This window comes from Mytilus californianus, unplaced genomic scaffold, assembly GCF_021869535.1.
Source record: "Mytilus californianus isolate M0D057914Y unplaced genomic scaffold, xbMytCali1.0.p SCAF_10, whole genome shotgun sequence".
Classification (NCBI taxonomy): domain Eukaryota; kingdom Metazoa; phylum Mollusca; class Bivalvia; order Mytilida; family Mytilidae; genus Mytilus; species Mytilus californianus.
This window is the reverse complement of record NW_026262582.1, coordinates 61,845,439-61,870,527: the sequence shown is the minus strand read 5'-3', so window position 1 is coordinate 61,870,527 and position 25,089 is coordinate 61,845,439. Positions and strand designations below refer to the sequence as shown.

The 25,089-nt window shown below is 32.5% G+C and overlaps 1 protein-coding gene across 2 annotated transcripts in view; it reads left to right on the top strand.

Annotated features, from left to right (window-relative positions):
• Positions 1-1,111: 1,111 nt before the first annotated feature.
• LOC127718335 (catenin beta-like) overlaps positions 1,112-25,089 on the top strand; it is a 36,601-nt gene continuing 12,623 nt past the window's right edge. The window contains exons 1-3 of one of the 2 annotated variants that reach the window (XM_052224331.1): positions 1,112-1,269; positions 21,741-21,818; positions 24,967-25,088. In XM_052224331.1, coding sequence (XP_052080291.1) covers positions 21,773-21,818; positions 24,967-25,088 — 168 coding nt within the window. In that variant the 5' untranslated portion in view covers positions 1,112-1,269; positions 21,741-21,772. Of the gene's footprint in view, positions 1,270-13,969; positions 14,284-21,740; positions 21,819-24,966; position 25,089 lie in introns of those variants that run through there. The other variant, XM_052224332.1, reaches the window with a different exon arrangement.

Genomic DNA, 25,089 nt, shown 5'->3' with positions numbered 1-25,089 from the left:
TCGAACCTCGAAAAACTAATCATCAATTCCCAAGTCTCGACTGAGTAGTGTTAATCTCGAATTCCCGCAGAAATAAAAGTCCAACCACGATCGATGTCCCGAAAAAGGTCCTTCTGTCCTCATTATACGTTATAATGCCTTAGTCCATGTGTTAAACTGCAAGTCAAAACTGAGTCCAGTATTACCTTGTAGCCATAATAAACCGAACTGTAACCATTTTGTTTTAATGGAGGTTACATAAATAAGCATACAGCATAAAAGATTTATTTAAAGTCGGGTATACATAAGTTATAACAATCTAACGGGGGTCCACTGCCTGTTTACAAGGTGATAACAATACAACATAAGCTCTGTAGAGATTTTACCGATATATATATATATATATATATGATAAACACAAGACATGAAACATATAAAACAGAAAGCACATCATGCAAGTCACAGCAAATTAAAAAACAAGATAACTTACATCTGGGGCACAATTTGTGCACAATTTGTGCAAAATCTAGAATTTGGTCTCATCAAGGATTTTTATAGTTAGATGTCTTACTATAAAAATCCTTCTTTTCATTGACTTTGGACCCGAGACTATAATAAAAAAAAATTAAGTAAACCCTGGGACATAAAATTTTGATATATAACTTGGAACTCATGATTATACTATTAAACGTCAATATATTATGTCCCAGCGGATATCATATAGTCATAATAGTCCCAGGTAAACCAAACTAATTCTTCTAGAGGGTCAATCAATACAAAAATGAAATAATTGTTCCAAGTCTTTTCTCATTGTTGTGGGTGTTGTTTTAGTTTTTTTATTGTTACGGTAATATGTGTTGTAACAAACCGTGAAGCATGAGCAAAACATGGAAAGGGTATTTCTAAACAATGCGGATGAATTCTACTGATAACCTTTTATTTGATATTTCAATAGTATTTTGTAGGTTTTTGATGCAAAAACAAAACATTAGAAAGATATATTCAAATATTTTTCCGGTAGATTCATTCAATTTAAATGGAAAAAGACGAGTAGTTATATGACCATAGAGAACTATTTTTTAATATATAATATGGCCTACAGGTAAATAGGTCAAGTAACAGGTGCTTGTTGAAAGGCGCATGCGTGACAGATTAAATTGAATCGCCATCTTGGAATTTGAATGATTCAGTTTTGCTGTAATGTGAAGTTATTTTCAAGCATTCAAAGATTGTGTTTGTAAACTGAGTATTTCGAAAGCCACCTTTGGTTCAAGGCGGCAGTTATTTTCGGTAGGTATTCAGTTAAGAAATACAGCAGGCTCATTTCTCCCTTTCTGACCCATATCTACTCTTACCAAGTTTTTCTCCTTTGTTGACGATTGATTGTTCAAATAAACCGACCTACTCTCTGCAATATAATGAATAGGACCGGTTATTGCATAATTGCACAAACTTGAAGTCAATGAAAAATACCCGTTGAAACATTAAAAACAAGTTTGATACCTGTTGAAAAATTATTTTTGTTCAAAAAGGGGGAAGTGTACGATATGATACATATCATGTATGACGCATGAAAGCACCGGCGTCAGAAGTTTTGTCGCTTTTCAGAAGTTGCACAAATCAGTGGTTACTTGAATTGCAAATGGGACAAGCATGATTGGACTTCAATATTTTAAAATTGAGGTTCTTCAGAAGGAATTGGTATATAAGGCCTTGACATCACAAAATTCCTCTGGGTACAGACAAACCTGGTAGTGGACAGGAACTAGCTGCGGTACCGTATATGTAGCTCTTTGTGATATTTTTTGACTATTTGCAGACCATAGAGCTACGGATTATTCCTATGTTGTAACATTTAGAATTTCAACCAAGCTTCAGGCCTCACTTATTTTTATAAATATCATTAATTACTGTCCTTGTGTAGGGTATCAATATATATGGTTTTGTTTGTTTTTTTCTATGATATTACATACCTATTTATGTTTGAATAATCATAGCCTTGACACTATTATCTAATTATTTCCTTTTGAAGGTGTCTCCTATTTCATTTAGCCATTTTGTCATGTTGTGCTAGCTTTAGTGTTTTATCATTTACCAAAACATTTATATATATACATGTATCTCCTAAATGGGTTATTAACAGATTGGGAACAATCCCCTAAATGAGGGATATCCCTGAAGTGAGTAACTGTTCCTCGGGCCTGTGTTTTTTTGCTATTGTAGAAAAGAAAAACTTAGCCTTTTTAATTAAACTCTTTATCTACCACTGACAGATATATACGCGGTTTTATCATCGTTCTGTCCGCAGTGACTGATAAATCCGCTCTTATAATCAAGTGTGTATTCGCAGTGAGGGATAGATGCGCTGTAAACATACACTTGCGCAGTCCCGACGACGGATATTTCCGTAAAATATACCACTGTTAAAATCCTTTAGATTGGACAAAACTGTTGGAAAATCACGAAATGAACCAATGAAATTCGGTTTTACAAATGAATAATCTTTCAACTCATACATTCCTTTTCTATAAATTGTGTGTGTTTACATTTAATTATGATGAAATTTACACGTGTTAGGAATGCGATTAAAACAATGGCGGATGAATTGGCTTCTTTGTTCAAATCGGATAGCAGAAGTGAAGAATTTGAAGGATTTATGCAATTAGAAAGCAAAATTGGAAGTATAGGAAGGGATACATGTAGTTTAGTTTGTCGGAACAAGACCATGCGTTATGTAAATCAGAATAAGACTTCAAAAAATATAATTATTCTGGATTTTATATATACATCCTGAAAAAATGAAAAAAGGATCAAAACCTGTCAACTTTTTGTCTTGTCTTGGACAATGGTTAGTGTGAAGCCTGTTCATTTAAACAAGTGTGGATGGCATTTCCTCTGAAGGGTTATCTTATGGTTGCATACCAGGGGTTTTTCTGGGTATTTTGGGAAAAAGGACCCTGGCCAGTTTTGGGAATTTTTTTGCACGATTTTCAGTGATATTGGGAAAACCACAAATATACCAGATGCGAGTTTAAGTGTGATTAGTTCATTAAAAATGAAATTTTTTTGTGAAAATAAAATAAGAAACTACATGATTGCAATTTATAATTTCATTTTCTGTTCTTTTTGTTTTTAAACTTCACAACAAGGCACTCAAGATTATTTTAGTATCAAAATGATGAGTTCTTAAAGCACACGTGATTAAAATTTATCGCCTTTTTTTATCTTCAAAGACAGTTACAGTTAACATGGTTAATATAATAAATCATTCAGGGATACATGTATATATACATGTTAGATGTTTTTTACAGGCCAAGCAGGATAACACTTTTTGATATTCACTTGCTCTTCCAGATTTTTACTGGCCCTTCAAAATTGAGAAGAAATTACCTCTTGGATCTGTAGTTATATGTTTACATTATAAAATCATCTAATATCAACATTTTTCTTTGATAAAGAAAAGTAATGTCACATTTTATTGGATTTTGACATGAAAATTTGTGAACTAAAAATAATTGAGTCTCTGTATAAAATATTTCCTGTTTCTTCTTTTTTTTTTCATCATGTTCATATATCTTTTTGTTTTCAATTCTAGTGTTTATATTTCATAGCTGTATTTTGTGACCTGCTTGGATTTTTTTATATTCATTTATTGTATTAGATCGGCAAACCCGGAATTAGTCTTATCCGTTCCCAGAAACTGATCCCAGAAACTGATCCAGTATTGTAATTGTCTACATTTCTGGTTTATGTCAGCCATTGTTGTTGATGTTGTTTTTGTCAATCAGATATGTTTTTACTCGGATTTACACATCACTTGTTGGCTGTTTTCGGCATAAAGCTAGCGGTTGAACTAAATAAATGTCGCTGTCATGAGTAATAAAGATAAAAATGAATTTTGAGATCATTTGGGAATTTTGCTCCCAAAATTGGGAAAAATGTAGGGTTTTTGCCATTGGGAATGGGTCCCAATACCGGACCCTGTGGAATGCTAGAAAAATCCATGCATACACTGTACCCCAGTATGGACACATGTGATTTGAGTTTTTTTTCCTTTGTAACCTTGGATAGACAACTGCACTTTTAATTTTGGACCTTTTTGGTATACATGCATTTACTTGATTGATTTGACATTTGTGCTGTTTACCTGTAACCTTAATGATTTGTTTTATATGTTATGTATGTAATTGAAATCAACATGAACATTAGTTTGTTATATACATGTAAACACAGTCTGACATGAAACATAGATTTTAAAAACATAAGAACATATCAAGTAAAACAGTGTTAATGACACAGTGGATTTAAGAGAGAAACCTACTTTTTTTTGTAGCAGTTTTTAATAAGCAGATTATCTGACAAAAAATACCGTTGAATCTTGATTTCCACCAATAGTATGGGCTGATCACTGTTAAGAAAGGGCAAAAGTTCTAAAACATTTCAAATCTTCTTCAATGAAAAGATTTATAAACTCATCTTGTAATTTTTGAAGATCAATTAATGATCTGTCAACTACATGTACATTGTACATCAAAATTAGATAAGCCATCTTCTCAAGTGTTATGATCTTTCAAAAAGAGGAAATTCAGAATATTTATTTGAGATTTGATATAATTATCAGACAGGACAAATGTGTTCAAATTTGTTAATTGTCATCAGACAACCTGACAAACCAACAAACTGATCTGTGAATACTACTCATCAGATACATGTTTTTAGAAATTTTCAACTTTTTCCGTATATAAATATATATGGGCAATAATTTGGTATTGGGACCGTTTCCGATAACGATAGAAAAGTGATAAAATATTGTATTTTGTTGAGAGAAGTTGTTGCTCCACCATCAAATGCTATTATTTCTATTAGAATATAGGTGCTTTCTAATCTCCCCTAGAGAGAACTTGAAATAAACAAATATTTAAGATTATTCGGCCACTTTTGTATGTCATTTCTTAGCGTTATTTTCGCTTCCGAAGTGCGTAACGCTGCGCGATTTAAAGATAATCGTCGCCTGCAAAATCGTAACTTTTGCTTTCAAATAATAAAGAACATCGATGAAATTGCCGAGAACTATAACTATTTTTGTAGCAGGTGTAAGAAAAGTAGCGTTACTTTGGTTTCCGATTTCGTAACGCAAAATTCAGATGGTGTAGTCTGCTTTATTGTACTTGAATTCTTCATAACAATATGCAAATATGAACTCTCGCGAGATGTTCAAACAGGTAAATCAGTGATTATTTACATTCTAGTTTTGTCCTTCGTAATAATTAAGTTAGAAAATGACGTTATCGTTATGCGTTACATTTCACACGAAACAGAAGTCCAGTTATTTACTTTTTTTTTATTAAAATTGTTTTTGTCGTTCAGTCCAAATCATTTCCGGTCATAAGTGAAACATGTGGCTAACATGTGATTAAGCGCTTACGGCCAGGTATAGGAAATATTAGGTCTAAGCATCGTTTTTGTTTCCAACAGGATAGTAGCAAGCATATTCTGTAGACTGTTTTCATATTGTTTAAAAAAGGAAGATACAATTTTGAAAGAGATCGCGACGGGGGTCTATTATTTTTCCTTTGTGCATAATGATGCACACTATCTTGACTGAAAATAAATGCCTAATGACTTGATAAAATCGATTTCATATTCGAGGGACGTTACAACACACTTTGTTTCCGGATAACGATGAAAAGGGTTCTTGGAAAATTCAATCAACATTACGTCTCTTATCATTCTGCCGATGCTCGATGAATTGATTTTGCTTTAGCATTAAATTGTACTTGATATTTTAGGTAAATACAGATAATTTAAAAAAAAATACATGTTGATATACCGTTACACTTGGAGTTGGTATCTTTGTCACAATTTTTATTTTTTTATTTAAATCATATTCAGCAAACACTTTTCAAAAATGCAATAATATTGTCAAAGGAGAAGTGAAGTTTTACCATGCATGACTTGAAAGGAAGTACTTTATCGATTTTAGCCCACTAAAGAAGGTTAACATGTGGAAACCATGTACATGGTGTACATGTCACAAATATCACATGATGCCTATTATAAGATTTTAATTCCAAGTTAAAAGTTTTTTTACTTTACTGGATTAATAGGAATTTGACATTGGAATTAATTGTATAAAATTGGAATTTCAAAACCAATAAATACATTTTTTTGGCTAAAAACATCAAGATACAACGATTATGGTATCCTGTATCAATTAAGAAAACGTGGAAATTCTCTGAATAGATTGCACTAATTTTGTTAAAACAAACACATATTTAGGAGTTTTATAGTAATACTATTACATTTAAGACAGAGTTTAACCAGAGATGGAAATCTAAATGCATATGTATGCCAGTAGTAAATCAATACATGGAAACCGCCAATGTTGTATCCAGTTCAGTTGTATGCGTCACAATTTCATAGCGTTTCAAAAGTGTTATTTCCCTTCAGGTAAGTAGTGCTGGTTCACTGCCTGCATGGCCAATATATCAAAACCCTTTTCTTTTCAACTTAAAAGTAACATTTTGCTTTGAAAATATGTTCCTATATCAAATTTGCCATAAAACATTGCATGAAATAACATGTCACAGGTGCCACATGTGGAGCAGGATCTGTTAACCCTTCTGGAGCACCTGAGATCACCCCCAGTATTTGGTGGGGTTCGTGTTGTTTAGAACTTTTTATTAATCAAGATTTATATATTTGTGGTCACAAATTTTGGAAAGAAATTTAGTGAAATAAACCAGGCTATTCTTTTTGGTATATGAGGTTTTTATACGACCGCAAAAAATTTTTGTGGTCGTATATTGGTATGACGTTGGCGTCGTCGTCGTCGTCGTCGTCCGGCGTCGTCGTCGTCCGGCGTCGTCGTCCGAATACATATTGGTTTTCGCACTCTAACTTTAGTTTAAGTGAATGGATCTTTTTGAAATTTGACCATAAGGTTAAATACCACAAAAGGAAGGTTGGGATTGATTTTGGGGGTTATGGTACCAACAGTTAAGGAATTAGGGGCCAAAAAGGGGCCAAAATTGAGCATTTTCTAGTTTCCAGACAATAACTGTGGAACGGTGTATGGATCTCTCTGAAATTATACTACAAGTTTCCATACCACAAAGGGATGGTTAGGATTTGCTTTGGGGGGTTATGGCTCAAACCGTTTAGGAATTAGGGGCAAAAAAGGGGGAAAAACAAGGTTGTCCTGGTTAATGGACAAATACTTTAGTACAAAACATAATTTAAAGCAGTGTAAGGGAGATAAATCAAATACATCATTGAAATTATCTCCCTTACACTGCTTTTAAATTATGTATAAAGTAATTGTTAATGAACAATAAAGATAATCTAAAACAGTGTAAGGGAGGTAATCCAAATACAACGTTTTGGTTACTTCCCTTACACTGCTTTTAAATTATGTTTAAAGAAATGCATATTTATAAAGGAAGACCAGTAAAAATATCTGCAAATGTTTTCATCTTTTTTTTTTTACAAAAAAATCCATATGAAAGATTTGACACTATATTTTTATTAATTCTATTATAGAATAGATTAAGTTAGCACTATGGTAAATTTAAATGGGTAATTATGGTTGCCAACTCCATTGGAAATTTGAATTGAGATTATGATCATATCTTGATGGAAAGAATTTTTTTGGGGGAAAAAGGGGGGGAGGGGATAAAAAGAAATTGTGGGGGGCCAATTTTTTCTCATTTCAGATTTCAGAAATTAAAAAGAATTATTCTTCAAATATTATTTTTTTTTCAAATTTCAAATATTGAAAAATTTCAAGAAGTAATCTTTAATTGCACAGTATGGCGCATTAGATTTGTAAAATCTTTGATCACATTTATTTATTTGTTATGCCGAATCTAACAGTGTATTTAGATTTTTAATTTTGGGTCCAGTTTTCAAATTGGTCTACATTAATGTCCAAAGGGTCCAAAATTAAACTTTGTTTGATTTTAGCAAAAATTGAATATATGAGGTTCTTTGATATGCTGAATCTAAACATGTATTTAGATTTTTGATTTTGGGCCCAGTTTTCAAGTTGGTCCAAATTGGGGTCCAAAATTAAACTTTGTTTGATTTCAACAAAAATTGAATATATGGGGTTCTTTGATATGCTGAATCTAACCATGTATTTAGATTTTTTATTTGTGGACCCCGTTATCTAATTGGTTCATATTGATGTCAAAAGGGTCCAAAATTAAACTTTGTTTGATTTCATCTAAAATTGAATTATTGGGGTTCTTTGATATTCCAAATCTAACTGTGTATTTAGGTTTTTAATTTTGGGTCCTGTTTTTTAAATTGGTCTACATTGAGGTCCAAAGGGTCCAAAATTAAACTTAGTTTGATTTTGACAAAAATTGAATTCTTGGGGTTCTTTGATTTGCTGAATCTAAACATGTGTTTAGATTTTTGATTATGGGCCCAGTTTTCAAGTTGGTCCAAGATAGGGTCCAGTATTTAAACTTTGTTTGATTTCAACAAAAATTGAATATATTGGGTTCTTTGATATGCTGAATCTAAACATGTATTTAGATTTTTGATTATGGGCCCAGTTTTCAAGTTGGTCCAAATTGGGGTCCAAAATTAAACTTTGTTTGATTTCAACAAAAATTGAATATATGAGGTTCTTTGATATGCTGAATCTAACCATGTATTTAGATTTTTTATTTGTAGGCCCCGCTATCAAATTGGTTCATATTGAGGTCAAAAGGGTCCAAAATTAAACTTTGTTTGATTTCATTGAAAATTGAATTATTGGGGTTCTTTGATATGCCAAATCTAACCGTGTATTTAGATTTTTAATTTTAAGTCCCGTTTTTTAAATTGGTCTACATTAAGGTCCAAAGGGTCCAAAATTAAACTTAGTTTGATTTTAGCAAAAATTGAATTCTTGGGGTTCTTTGATATGCTGAATCTAAACATGTGTTTAGATTTTTGATTATGGGCCCAGTTTTCAAGTTTGTCCAAGTTGGGGTCCAAAATTAAACTTTGTTTGATTTTAACAAAAATTGAATATATGGGGTTCTTTGATATGCTGAATCTAACCATGTATTTTGATTTTGGACATTGGACCATAATAGGTAAATTAAAAAAATTCAAGTTCTTAGACCACATTCTTTCTGTGTCAGAAACCTATGCTGTGTCAAATATTTAATAACAATCCAAATTCAGAGCTGTATCAAGCTTGAATGTTGTGTCCATACTTGCCCCAACTGTTCAGGGTTCGACCTCTGCGGTCGTATCAAGCTGCGCCCCAGCGAAGCATTTTATTGGTTATATTTCTGTAATCCATGGTACTTAATTGTAATTTTCCAGCAGTTGTAATGAATGGGTGTAAACAATTATAGGATTTCATTGAATTTCTATACACCCGCAAAATAATGGTTTTGTATATGGAATCTTGTCTTTATAAAAAAGAAGATGTGGTATGATTGCCAATTAGACAACTCTCCACAAGAGACCAAATGACACGGAAATTTACAGCTGAGCTAAAGGTCACTGTATGGCCTTCAACAATGAGCAAAGCCCATACTACATAGTCAGCTATAAAAGGTCCCGAAATCACAAATGTAAAACAATTCAAACTTTTATTGGATATAAGAAGATGTGATGTGAGTGCCAATGAGACAACTCTCCATCCAAGTCAAAATTTATAAAAGTAAACCAATATAGGTCAAAGTACATTCTTCAACACAGAGCCTTGGCTCACTGAACAGCAAGCTATAAAGGGCCCCAAAAATTACTAGTGTAAAACCATTCAAACGGGAAAACCAACAGCCTATATTAAATCTATATAAAACATGCAATTTTACAAAAAGCAAGGGACAGGGTGGCGTTACAAGATACTACTTATACTGTGGACATCACTCACATATTGGATGATCCAAACATTAATATGTTTGTTGAAATTTAAAATGTCATGCATCTTTCCAATTGAATCAAAAGTGAGAGCTGAGAAAGTGCCTCCCAACACCCCCAATACATTCACTTCTGGAACAGCCCTTTATAGAAAAGTACATTATATGAGATAAGTAGCAGTAGCTAGATCTCCCAGTTTTTACAGTGCTTGAATTTTCTGGTTAGTGACGCATAAGCACAAAGTGTAAACCATGCAATTGTGTTACAAAGCTAGCTAGCACACTGCATTGGGTTTCTAAGGGTTAGTAGGCACATGTGCTACATATAAAAGTGTACAAGAATTATAACAAAAAGCAAGAGAAAATACATTGGTAGTCAAAATCAGTAGATGCAAGTCGGCGCCCAAAATAATTTAATATAGTGACATCCTAAAGACTTAGTGCCCTTGTTTCTATATTCTCATAATTTTTATTGTCTATTGGAAAAAATTTATCAAAAACAGTCCTAAATTTAAAAACCAAAGTTATAAGTAACATTATCAAGAAAAAGTTTACTGTTCAGATTATTTTAAGCTGATTTTCCAATAAAATAAAACTAAAAAAATTCTTTCGGTTTCTTATGGTTTCCTGTCGCGTTTAAAAAAAACCTTAATTTAACATTGAAAATAGATTTTAAATATTAACATGAAGCAAGTAACACTAGTAATGGTGTTCATTTATGTCTTTTGAAATAAATTGTGCAAAATAAAGACAATAAAGTTTTGTTTCCTGTTTGGTTTCCAGTCACGAAAACGGTGAATCAAAATTGATTAATTTTTCCTCGAAAAACCTACTTGTTCCATTAATACTAGTCTCACACCAACACAACCCACAGAATAAAAGTTAAAGTTTTAGAACTTAGAAAAAAAGGTACAAAAAGAAACCAAAGGCCGAATACCAAATTATTGCCCATATGTACTATTGTGTTGTAGTATGTATATTTATTTTCATTTACATTTTATGGGGGGAAGTTATAAAACCACATATAAAGCGCAGGCATCCTATGCCCTACAGTACTATGTCCAAACAGATTTTAAATATGAAGGGCAATTAAGCCCAGTTTCTTGTAGGAAAGGTGACATTTTGATCATGTTTGTTAATGCATAATCATAAATGAAATAAAATTAATGTATTTTCACTGGGTGTATTGTGTTTGTAGTTCAAAGAACCTGTGTGCTTTACCCAAAGCCCTGAAAGTTCCCAAAACACAACAGACCGATTGGAACAGACATCATACAATCAACTAAAATCTGAACTATTGAGAAAAGAATAGAAAAATTTATAAAAAGATTGAATCAAAGATGATCAAAAATATTGTCCAGTCTCCAACTAAAGCTTGATTTGAAAACGTTTTTCTTTTCATATATAAGTACTTAGTACAAAATACAAGAGGATAAAAAAGAAATAAAATGCACCAAATAGGGACTTAGTCTTCGAGCCCAACAGCCCAGGCTCGTAAAAATGCTGTCAGGCCTGTTAAAATCATCTCTACAGGCTAATAGAATCTTAACTAAAATTTTTCGTAAATTCAGCTTTGGGTCTAGATTTAAAAGTTTTTTGTGAAGACTGACTAAAAATTATTTTTAATCATTTGAGTTGAGGCATCAAAACAAAAATCTGGAGCTCTCATGGTATTAAATATTAAAAGAAGTAAACTTGAAATAACACCTTAAAAAGCTCCCAATATTACCAGCTTTGGAACACCTGTACAGTTCAAGGATAACCCTCAAATTTGGCAATTTTGCATTGTTTTGTCAGCTGCAAAATTCATCAATTATGATCATAAAAATAAGATCCTTCAAATACAAAAACATTAACTTACATGTACTGACTGATGATACCCTCTGGGACTTGCTATCCACAAGCTGTTGTATGTAATGGTGTAACTAATACAACATAAGATTTTCAAAATTGATTTGAAATGCTATATGCCCAATTCAAATTATTTCACTTCAATAGTGAGATAAACCTAATATCTGTTACAAGGGATTGTTAAAAGTTGAATGAACTGTAATCCAAAAATAACATAAAAAAATAAAGGGAGATAATTACCAAAGAGACTAGGTTAAATTGGAAATTTGATGATCTCCCATTGAAACTATGAAAACATTTGAGCTAGAATATAGTTGACTAAGTATTTTACTTTAAGTTTAAAGCGAATTCTGTTACTTGTTAAAAAAAAGACATTTATGAAGGGTTATATAATGCTAGAATTAATGGTTTTATAGCTTTTCAGAAATGGCTGCCTTTACTTAATTTGATTGTTTAAGAAAATTAAAAGGATTCTTCAAAATTTACTTTAAGGACGATCGCTCCTCTGCTTCAAAATAACAAGCTTCCTCCTCCAATAAAAACTGACCGCCACGAAATAGCACTATAGTGTTGAAAGTGGCGTTAAACACCAATCCATCAATGTTATAGAGCTACTGGAGAGAACTACTCAAAAAAGAAACTCAATGGTTGGTTTCAAAGAAGTAACACACATAAATCTCAAAGACCAAAAATTTGACCAGAAGAATTGGGAATGTAAATGATGTTCAACATTATTTTTTAAATTAACCCTCCATGTTTGGAAATTGGATTTTTTATGCCGTAGTGAAGTGGGCATTAAGTTTTACCCTTGTCCATGTGTACGTCCGTCCGTACGTCAAAGTTGGTTTCCGTTCTCTAACTTTATTTTGCCTCAACCAGTTATGAAACTTATACACAATGCTTATTACCGCAAAACACAGATCGAGTTTGAATTTTGGTGGTCTCGCTTTCACTGTTCTAGAGTTATGCCCCTTTACAAATGGAAAAATTGCTGAATTTTTCGTTTCCGTTCTACAACTTCAGTTTACCTCAACCAAATGTTGTGAACTTATACACAATGCTTATTACCTCAAAATACAGATACATTTTTAATTTTGGTGGCGTCACTTTTACTGTTCTAGAGTTATGCCTTTTTACAAATGGAAAAATTGTTGAATTCTTCGTTTCTGTTCTATAACTTAAGGTTGCCTCAACCAAATGTTATGAAACTTATACACGATACTTATTACCACAACACTCAGATCAAGTACAAATTTGGGTAGCGTCACTTATACCGTTTTTCAGTTATGTCCCTTTATAACTTTAAATGATATGCAAGCTGGGGCATTATCTGTGTCCCATGAACACATTCCCCATTTATTTTAGCAAATATCTGGACTGAGTTGAAAGGAAATTTTCCCCCAAAAGTTGATCAAATAAGAATTCATGAAACAATTGCAACGTGTCAGAAGCAGTACATTAAATAGTAAAGAAAAACACAATTAAATAATATAAGAAAGAGTATGACATGCAGGAAAATATGTATGTCTTACTCTTATAAATATATATAAAGATATAAGGGTAAGAAATATTAAGTTGTGTTTCATCCTGATGCCTACTTTAGTAACCCAAACTTCAACAATTTGTCAACTTCATGTCATCGAACATAAAATGAGTGTAGAAATATGTGTTCTAGTGGTCCCATATTGCAGAAACATTTAATTTGACACCTTTCTATTTATATTCAAGTTCTTAATTACTAGACATTTTGTGAAAGTTGTTTAAAACAAGGTTTTAAACTGACCTTTTTCAATTTTACAAACATAGGCTAGACCATTTGTTAACTTTGAGTGATCTAGATCTGCAGACATTATTAATACATGTACATGTAGTATCTATTTAATATATATATATATAGTTTTTACTGACTTCATTGGCTTAGGTGTTTCTATTTATATAATTTATATAAAAATATGTCTGGTGGACTTGTCGATTTTTTTCTCCCAACGTTACCTAATTTTACTTGGACCATAATAAAATTCATTAAATTATGAATGATACTTTGATGAAAATAGATATTCTTACTATAAGAGTATGCTTTCGTTTCATACATGTAAATTAATGAGAATAATCCTTTTGAGAGCCCCTGTTTTGAAATGTTAGACAGGTGAGATTTTGAAGTTTGACACATGGCAGGTTGATTTATATGTAAATATGGTTGACTGAGCTCACCAAGCGTCTAGGTCATAGGAGTGTTTTATTCTTGCAAATTTTAACAAAGTCTTAGTCATTTTTAAATCGTGGGTGAAAGCATTCATGTGACAATGTTAAATTTCACTGTTTTGACACATTTATGGAGATAAAATTGAATGTGTGTTTATTTTACATTGGATTAATGTGAAAATTAATTTAATACAGCAACTGATGCAAAGTGGGACAAATTTTTACCAGGTTGCTTCTGTGTTCTCAGTGAAAAATTAAGCAATTGTGTTACTTGTTTTATAAAATTCAAAATTAATTTGGGACTTTTTGCTGTGAGGATATTACAATATACATGTAGAGTCACCATGTAGTGGGATTTTAGTATCCTAGATTCATACAAAAGGTAGTGTATTGTTTCAGTATGCACTTTTAGCAACTAGTTATATTGTCAAGACTAGTAAAAAGTGTTTCATGCTAGTGAAAATATAATTAAACAATTTGTTACGCCAAATAGATCAAATTATTTAAATTATAAATAAGAAGATGTGGTAGGAGTGCCAATAAGACAACTCTCCATCCAAGTCGCAATGTATAAAAGTAAACAATTACAGGTCAAAGTACGGCCTTCAACACGGAGCCTTGGCTCACACTGAACAGCAAGCTACATGTATAAAGGGCCCCAAAATTACTAGTGTAAAACAATTCAAACGAGAAAACCAATTGTCTAATCTTTTTTTGTGAAAACAAGTTTGGTGCAGACTTATTTAATGGCATGCAAGACAGAGGTGTCAATATCTTTCATGTGAACTGGTATGTCTCTTAATGAACTGTTGGATACCTTGTATGTAAAATCCTAAAATCAGTGGGTGCCGATCACTTATTCAGAAGGGTAAAGTACATGGTACATTATACCTCCTCTTAATGAAAGACCTGATGAGGGAGGGGATGAGATTTGAGGTATGTGAAATGGGGGTAGGGGGTTGGTGTGGTCAACTGTACTGTGTACTAGATGTCCAATATATGTGTTATCCTTATGTCTGGAAAAAGCATGTTACAGGCCCACCTGAGCATTTGCATTGCATTTACTTCAGGAATACTATAATTATCAACTCAAAATATGTAGACTTGAATAAATTATGATGCAATCCTTGTCGCTAATTACATGAAATCAGTATTTCAAAATTGTCTATTTATTAAAAGAATAAGATTGTAAAGGGAGCTACATACAGCATCAGCTCTTCAGAGCAAGTTGAGATCAATTTTTTTACGGCACCATGGAAGTCAATCTTGAGGGGTAATAAATTGTATGTGTTATATATCAGAGATGGTGAATTTGTAGGAGTGTAAATAGAATAGATGTGTGTTACTGTTTTAGTTGTAGGTTTTGATTGACTGCTTACCAACTTATAATTGTGCCCTGTAATACAAGTTTTGGAATAAACCATTACATTTTGTTTTCAAGAAAAAAAAATTATTAGTCTATTCTGGGAACAGTATATCTAACGGGAAATGAATCTGATACGCTTTTCAGTATAAAATTGATAAAATCTCGGACTCCCCGAGACTTCCCGAGATTTACGGATTTTGGTAGCGTCTGACTGAAAAACTATCAGAACTGCTCAACAAATAAACCACATAACTCTAATTGTAAATAAATACAAGTTTTATCATTTAGAAGATATATTTTGTCATATAAAATTACCAAAATAAGTTTGATTTATTTGATGTGAAGTGTTTTATAATAGTTTGGGAATTTGTAAATCATCGCCGCAATGGCCGCCATTTTTTTATTACCTTGTTTGCATTCTGCACAATTCTGTAATGAAATGCTTGCGATTTTAACAAATTTGAAGTGACAGAATACAAGTTTGATACACTAGCATCACTATAAAACTAGTTTGAATGACATTTTATTGATAATATCAGAAATTATTAGGATAATAGCGAGTCCGTTTTTAACACATGTCCGTTTCTGTATCGTATCTTTATTAACTATGGCACGACGATAAAATCGACTACAATCAGGTAGTGTCAAGTCCCGTCAATATATATGTTCCTGGTCTATTTAATTGATTATGTATGTGAGAAAGTAAATATTTTCTTTTTGAATAATGTCTGTGCTATTGATCCTAAAATGAATACTTAGCAGATGTGTGTAAGTTGATTAAATGTTAATGGTTTCACATTTGAACTCTTGTCAGTTGTCAGTTTCAGTGATTAATATTCAATCACTAGCATGTGTGTTGGTCAGTGTGTAATTAGGTTTCTATTGATACTGGTCAGTCTTAATGAGATATCAACCAGTGGGGTCATTCTTTTTCATTTCAATTTGATAAGAGACAGTTGCATGTTTACAGATATTATGAAATTTGGTTCTGATGCTAAATAGAGGAAAGGTTAAAAGGTTAGTGGTACAGGATAAACATACTTGTATATAAAAGTTCAGCACTCACTGACACTGGCTCCTCCTAGAATCTGATGTCTTTATTATTATGGTCTGACATAGACTTGAGGACTTGTCTGACATTTATCTGTTGTCTGATAGAAATATTCCCCCCCCCCTTTCCCCCATTGGAACATATTCAATGTTTTCATTAACACAATTTTGATGGCAAATAGCTGCATATTTCTAAAATCCTTGTATTGTTTAGTTTATTCATACATTTGTAGCATTTAATTTTTTCTCTATCATTGCATGATTTGGGATGAAAATCTGTCCCAGAAATTTGATATGTTTGGGAATTCTGAGTATTTTTTTAACCCTAATTGTTTTACAGATTAATTCCTGTCATCAATATCTGAATTATCTGACAGCTTTGATTCAGTGTTTTCATTTAGGTCACAGGAGTGCTGAACAATTTTGCTTCATCATTCAGCATCAATGAGAATGGTAATGATTTCCATTGACAGAAGTAACAAGCCATAAAATATGTTTAGTTTTTATTAAAGATAATTGAAGTTAATGTGTTTGTCCCCAATGTTCTAACACACCAGTGCTTTATGACAGACTGTGAAATTGATTATGCAGAAAATTTATTGACAACTAGGAGGCCATGTCTGGGGTTAAAATAAATATAGGACCAAGGTTCGGTACCTTCAAAGGGGCACAAAGCAACAACAAAAAAATCATTTGAAGTTGGTTTTTTGAACAGGATTAATTAACATTCTTTGTAAAAAGCCAGCGAATTTTTGTGATTTTAATTTAAATAAGACTTATTGTTGTGTAACAATGTAATTTTGATAAAGGTTTTATGTTTTTTTACACTCCTTTTTATTGAACAACAGAAAATGTCTTACAAATAGGATTTAATGTCTTATTTCTGATCCAAATTAAGTTGAGGGTTTCCAATATAAAAACATGCAATTTCCACATCTGCAAAAGGGGGTATGTATCTGGAACTGACTTCCCAAGGGCGATTGGAAAATTTTCGGGTAAACCGAGTCTTGTATCCACATCACCCTTAAACAACTGACTGAATTTCTACTTAATTTGGTGTGTTAACTTTTTGATTGGAGCGTCACTGATGATTCTTTTGTAGACGAAACGTTAATACGTTTCTGGCATACAAAATTATAAGCTTGGTATCTTTGAGGTTTTTATGCCCCCGCCGTAGAGGAGGGGGCAATAAGTTTTACCCTTGTCCGTCTGTATGTACGTTCGTCCGAACGTACGTCCCAAAGTTGGTTTCTGTTCTCCGACTTTAGTTTGCCTTAACTAAATGTTATGAAACTTAAACACAATGCTTATTACCACAAAACACAGATTAAGTTTGAATTTTAGTGGCGTCACTTTAACCGTTCTAGAGTTATGTCCGTTTATAATTTTATATGATATGCAAGCGGGGGCATCATATGTGTCCCATGGACACATTCCACATTTATTTAAGCATTTTGATTATTGCATATATGTAATAGTATTCAGTTGCAAATATAAGGACCAAGTCCAGCCTCTTTTGAATGATCTTTGTATGTTTCCTACAGGAATAGGGTGGGGAATTTGAATGTACAAAATCAGTTGTGTAACTTAATGTTCATTGTATTGTTTGTAAATGTCAATGTCAAGAGACTGTGAAAGGCCCTTAATTGAAATGATATATATTCTTCCTCTGTTTCTTCTGTCAATGTTTGCTAAAAGGAGGGAATTGATTTCTTTACTGTTTTAAATGCAAATAGTTGAGCATTTTCAAAATCAATACTGGTTGAAATATTTCTTTGATAAGACAATAGTGTCTCATTTAGCTACAGGTTCTCCATTAATTCAATGATTCCCCTTTTTAAAGAGATTCTTGTTGAATCACCCACCACAAAAATTGCAATGTTTACACCCCTGTGTAGTAAACTTACATTGTTATCATACATGACACTAATTGATAAGAAAGATTGAAAGGGGCCTTGGGAGGGAAATCTCATTCTGAATGCTAACCAAGTATGACAAGCGATTTAATCTGACCCAATTTAGGCAACCTGCCAAATCTGAACTCTCAAGTATTTACCTTTTCAATGACAGGCATTTTGAACTTTAAAATTTATTGAGAATTTGAAATACTCAGTCTGAAAAGATTTTTCAGTAGTGACTGGGGAGGTATATATATATTTAAGTCAGCTTCTTCAAAAGTTGATCATCTAATGAGAAAAAAATCTGTTCTGTATCTAGAGAGCTTGTATTCACTAGTTATTGAATGAAAGTTTTTTTTTTTTCAAAAACAAAATTAGATTTTAAGTGATAGTGCTTTACTACTGAGGTACAAATTATTAATCATTTCTCTTAGGCTGAATCTATCAGATAAATTATCAAAGCAAAAGAAGTTAGAAGGCTTTCGGTTGCCCATCAGGCAATTAGAGTTTTGTTCCTATTTATTTTGGTGTATATAGTGAATGGCTTTGAAAAATACTAGCTTAAGCTAACTTCAAATACATGTACCAGATAAAATATCACAGGGCGTGTCAATAACATAAAATTGTTAATGACCTTCTATGAATGCCACAAATATAAATTGAAGTTCAGATTAAGTTGTTTTGGTCTGTTCAGATCTTGAAAAATTGGGGGCGGATGAGTACAGACACACTTAAATGTAAACATACGGTTGTACTTGAGACTTCCTTCCTCAATTGAGGGAGTTATAAGTCATCTTACATTGATCATGTGATGATATATGGTCTGCTATGGTGTATTTTCTACATCTGCTTCCATAAGTTGTAAGTTGCGAAAATAGAATATTACATTCATAATTTAAACATGAAAACTACTTGCAATGTTTAAAAACTGAAGTAACTACAGTTTATCAGGATGTGTTTTGATATGACCTGTTGTAATGATTCATTTCTAACCCTTTACCATGTACATGTACTACTTGCATGTAGTATGATTCATTCACTTGGAAATGTCTGTCCAATGTTCATGAATTGATATTATTAGACAGGCGATGTACCATTATGGGGGTGCTCATTTCCCAAATCCTGCTTTATTTTGTAATTTTTTCCCGATCCCAATTTTTTTCCTCCTTTTCCCAGATCCTAAATTTTTGCCCCCTACATTGCACTTCCCCACATTTCTGACCGCCAAATCCCTCATCTTAAAGAATGTGCTAAACTTGATTAAGTAACCATTTGATTTTGAAGTGACAGTCCAAAATTCATCCCTCTCTCACTTTCCCTTATTGCTGAATTGATAATCTGTTGTGAGATATTTTGTATGCCCCCGCCGTAGGCGATAGGTGCATTAAATGTTACCCTTGACCTTCCGTTCTTCTGTCCATCCCATTTTCATTGCATAGCTTGAGTGGGTGGGGGCATTCGTGTCCTCAGACACATTCTTGTTTTATTCTCTTAGACATTTAGCAATCAGTCAGCAAATTAATCTACTATCCCATAATATATTTCAAAATTTAGATTTTTTAAGTTTGAACAATATTCATATATAAATCCAATTTATAAAGATTTTTTTCTGTGTTTTTTGAGTTGTAAAATTTAACTTTTCAGTCTAGACTTTTTACTAGTAGTTATTACTAAGTAGTCACTGTTTACATCTCTTCTTTTATTTGTAATCTTGAGAAACAGTTTTACAAGATAAAATAGGTAAAATATTTCATGACTTTATTTTCAATTTGAGATGTTCGGGTAAAATATTATGTATTAACTAAAAAGAAAAATTCCATATTTAATCATGCTATTGTATTTGTGATTCTTGTTTCTGACATTTCTATTTATGTCGTTGACATGGTTGACACCATGTGCATAAATGAATTTGAAAAAAGACTAATGATAAAATTAAATAATTTCCCCATACATTATGTACCTAAAAATTTGAGTCATATTTAAATGCCAAGGTGAAGTTTTTATTGAATAGATAAGTGTCCTTTGTTGACTGCCAGGTCATTGAAAAATCTGACACTTCTTCAAAGGCTTGTAGTTGAGGGTGTGAATTTATATTATAGCGTAATTAGGGGGTTACAAAGGGGTTAGATTCAGATTCTCATTATGAATTGTGTAATGTTGTTATAACATCCCTAAGCCCCCTTGTAATTTGTTAACAGTAGTTCATTGATAATAAACACTTTGAAGCACACAATTAACATACATACACAAACCTCTTCAGGACTTAAGATTTGACATGTTCGGTTTCATCAGATTCACATGCATACAATTTGATATAACTGGGCTTAAGAACATGTTTGGTTTAGCCAGGTTTTCGGTTGATGCAAGATTCGATTAAGACAGGTTTCACAACTTTCACTGTATAATTATTATTTCTAAAGCAAATTTGAAATGTTGAAAGTTTATCAAGTACATGCATTTGTACATGTATAAAAACAAGAAGATGTGGTATGATTGCCAATGAGACAACTCTCCACCAGAGACCAAATGACATAGAAGTTAACCCCTATAGGTCACCAGACGGCCTTCAACAATGAGCAAAACCCATACTGTATAGTCAGCTATAAAAGGCCCTAAAATGAGAAATGTAAAACAATTCAAATGAGAAAACCAATGTCTTGATTTATTTACAAAACAATGAATTCGAATGATAAACAAATTTGATAAACAGCAACAAAGGACAACCACTGAATTACAGGCTTTTAACTTGGGACAATCGCATACAGAATGTGGCGGGGTTGAACATTTTTGAGGGCGTCCAACCCTCCCCTTACCTAGGATTTTCACCACTTGTTCCAAAAACAAGCTTCATTAAGATTGTTAAACATTTTGTCATGCCATGGCCTTTTATAGGTATGGATGATTACTGCTGTAGTGATAGTGGTCTAATTTGCAACAATATATATCACATCTTATTATATTGAACCACTTTCTGTCTAGCGTTGTATTGAAATCAATTGTATGTGGTTCAACAAACAACATAACTCAGCTAATTTTACTTTAAAAACAAGAAGTCAAGCAAGAATAACATTATGCTGAGATTTTGTGAAAATGGATTTCAGTGCCAATTTGAATGTAAATAATAAGTTGTCGCACAAGTCCTAGATAATTGGATTAATCATGTATAATAAGCTATAGACTGAAATACTTCCTGCGTTACGTGTCATATAATATTGAAATTTGATTTGGTTTTTTGTATTCAAAAATTGATAGTCAACCTTTCCCATGAATATTTATTTAGTATGTCTGGCAGTTGTTGCTGATCAGGGTTGTTGGGAGCCCTGTGGAAAGGGATTGATAATAGATTTTTGTAAAATTTTCACAATTAAAAAATCAAAAATAAAGAATTTCAATGAGGATAAAGTGTGGTAAGGGGACACTAATCTGGCGTATGTAACATTCCACACAAATAGTTTTGTTGAAAGCTATGTATATTTGCATGTTGCAGCTTGGATCAGCTTTTCAAAGATACATTTTCTTTTGCAGATTTGAAAGAGAACCAGCCATTATAATCAATCATGAGTACTTATCAAATTAACCAGAATGAGGGGTCGAACAGAAATAGTAAGTATTAGGATAGACTACAGCATCCTTAACACCAAAACTTGTTAAATTGACATGGGTGAAAAATCCAGCGTGAATAATTCCTTCCTCACAAAAAAGTAGGACGGGCATTTCCGGCAATACGTTGAAATTTCAACATGAGACTTGTAACAGTAAACACTTCAAAATATATACATGGCCTGTTAGACTAAAACTATATATAAAATATATACATGGCCTGTTAGACTAAAACTATATATAAAATATATACATGGCCTGTTAGACTAAAACTATATATAAAATATATACATGGCCTGTTAGACTAAAACTATATATAAAATATATACATGGCCTGTTAGACTGAAGTTTAAATAGGTTTATGAACACATGATTTGTTCTAATGTTTGTTGACACCTGAAAATGAAGTAAAAAAAGACAACAGTTGGTATTGTTTGAGGTGAACAATTCTCACAAGCTGTGGTAAAAGGCAAAAAGTGCAAAATTAAGTTGTTTTTTATATGAATATGAATATCAACAAGCAATAATTAGAATTGTATGCTTTGTCAGTTATGAAATGGATTCATTGGATCACGGCCAGACAAACTGTGCACAATTATACATAAGCCAAATAGTCTTCAAAATTGAGGAAATTTTTATAGCAAGACACATACAAAACAAATGTTATAATTACTATCTCAACATTAGGCAGAGATAACAAAATGTTTTGTGAACATACAAATTGTTGATTGAACTCTGGGTCAGTATACTCACAGACTACACCAAACGTATTTAGAGGCTGGCTGACATTTGGGGTTACAGATTCACTTAACTTGTCTGATCTAAAAGTGTAAAGAGTTGTAGGTTGTCAAGTCTGACATCTGGATTGATAAATTAGGGGTGCACATGCTGCAGTGATGTGTATTTTAGCAGGCATATCAAAAGGTCTTGCAGGTTTCTTGTTGTCTGCATTCTTGACTATACAAAATGTATAAAAAAATTAAATATACTGCACATTTAAAGTTCATGACTGAGTTTTTTTTTAGTGAGATTTTTTGTGAAATAGGTCACAGATCTAATTGCATAAAGTGCTTTTAACTTCTTGAGAGGATTGTTTAAGGGAAAGGTTTGAGTTGATGACCTGACTGATTTAATGGTATTTGAATAAAAGCTGTTAGACCTTTCTGAAATTCCTTTCAATAAATTCAATATTTTAGTCTTCAATCCTTGTAAAAAGTCCTGTTTTTTTTTTCAAAACCTGTAGATAAAGCTAATTGTACACTTGTAAATAATAAAAAGAATAGATTTTCTTTGCACAAAATCTTAGACACAAATTAAATTTGCCTGGCCTAAAATTTCCTGTATTTAAGATTATCAATGAGCTGTGATACACAGATCTACATGCAATAAAGAACACATAGTTGTCTTGATTAGCATCTGTACACAGATTTTATTTTAACTAAGGCTGAAGATTTATTTGATTGGCCTAAACAAGAAGGATTTTCTTAATGTACAAATTAAATGAAGCATTATTAATGAATATTTGATGTAAGAAGGAAGATATCTGTAACAGTGTGATGGCTGTTAGAGAAAATTGCATCAAAATGGTAAGATTTTGGGTGGTTTTTCTCTTGAACGTTGATAATTTGATGTTTTAAAGTTTATTGACTTTTGTTTCATATTTTGAACATTTCCTCTACAATTTTGTGTACAGGAAAATACAATTCTGATTATTGCTTGTCCATATTCCTATAAAACAGACTTTATTTTGCACCTTTTGACTTCTACCACAGCTTGTGAGAATTATTCACCTTCTCACACTGAAGGGATTTCTTGCTTCATTTTCAGGTGTCAACAAACATGACAAGTAAGAACAAATCAAGTGTTTAAAAATCAATATTTTGAATTTGATATTAATGATGAAATTACATCTAACACGATCATACCTTTTTCTGGTATACTACACATGATACTTACATCTGTTTTCATGCCCCTCGCCGTAGCGGAGGGGGCATTAAGGTTACCCTTGTCCGTATGTACGTACCAAAATTGGTTTCCATTCTCTAACTTTAGTTTGCCTCAACCAAATAATATTAAACTTATACACAATGCTTATTACCACAAAACACAGATCAAATTTCAATTTTGGTGGCGTCACTTTTACTGTTCTAGAGTTATGCCCCTTTACAAATGGAAAAATTGCTGAATTTTTTGTTTCCGTTCTCTAACTTTAGTTTGCCTCAACCAAATGTTATGAACTTATGAAACTTATGCACAATGCTTATTACCACAAAACTCAGATCAAGTACAAATTTGGGTACCGTCACTTTTACAGTTCTAGAGTTATATCCCTTTATAATGTTATATGCAAGTGGGGGCATCTGTGTCCCATGGACACATTTCCCCTTTATTTCTTGTAGCCTCCCTTTGTCAGATGCTATTTATTTACTGGGACGTTAAGCAACCAACAATCAATCAATCTCTATTTACTGAAATGGTTAACCTTAATCAATTTTTTTGTATGTATATTTTGAGGTTTACAAAATGGAACTTGTTCAGTAAAAGTACATATAAACACCTGTATGTAGATTTCTACTGCTTAGATACTGTGTATGTGCATGGTTTTATGTGAAGCTCATGTCAACTGTCATACATGTACATGTATTTACATTTTAGTTATTACTAGTACATGCATGTCATGCTTGTTTGATAATTTTTAAACATGATGTAAGCCATGTAAGTGGTTTGCTAGTTTTTGCAAGTAGAAGTAGGATGTTCAACATTAACTTTTATAACTGACTGACAAGTAGGTGGTCAAAATTGTGAGGAAGAAGGCTATTTTAATTTAGCCAAAAATCCACTTCTAAGGGAAAGCACTGTATGACTACCTGGTTTTTTGTTTCGCATTTAAAGTGAGTTTCAAGAGACGCAACAATTTACGACAGCAACTTAACAACACTAAAAGATCTGAAAAACACATTTAGAGGCCAAAGTAGAGTCGACAACAAGAAAGCTCTAAATTGTCTTGTCTTCACAAGTTACGGATTAAGTAATCATGGTTATGGGGACTGAAAGATCTGCCATCAACACAAAATTCATTTACAGATAAAAACTTTTAACCAGATATTCACCAATGAGGTTCATGAATGTAACAAATATTATTGTTTTTCAGTGTCGGGAGGGAATAACTACATGGACCTGTCGGACATGCCGCTGGACAAAAACCAACAGACGATGATGTGGCAACAAAACCAATACATGGATTCTGGTATCAACTCAGGAGCCACAACCTCGG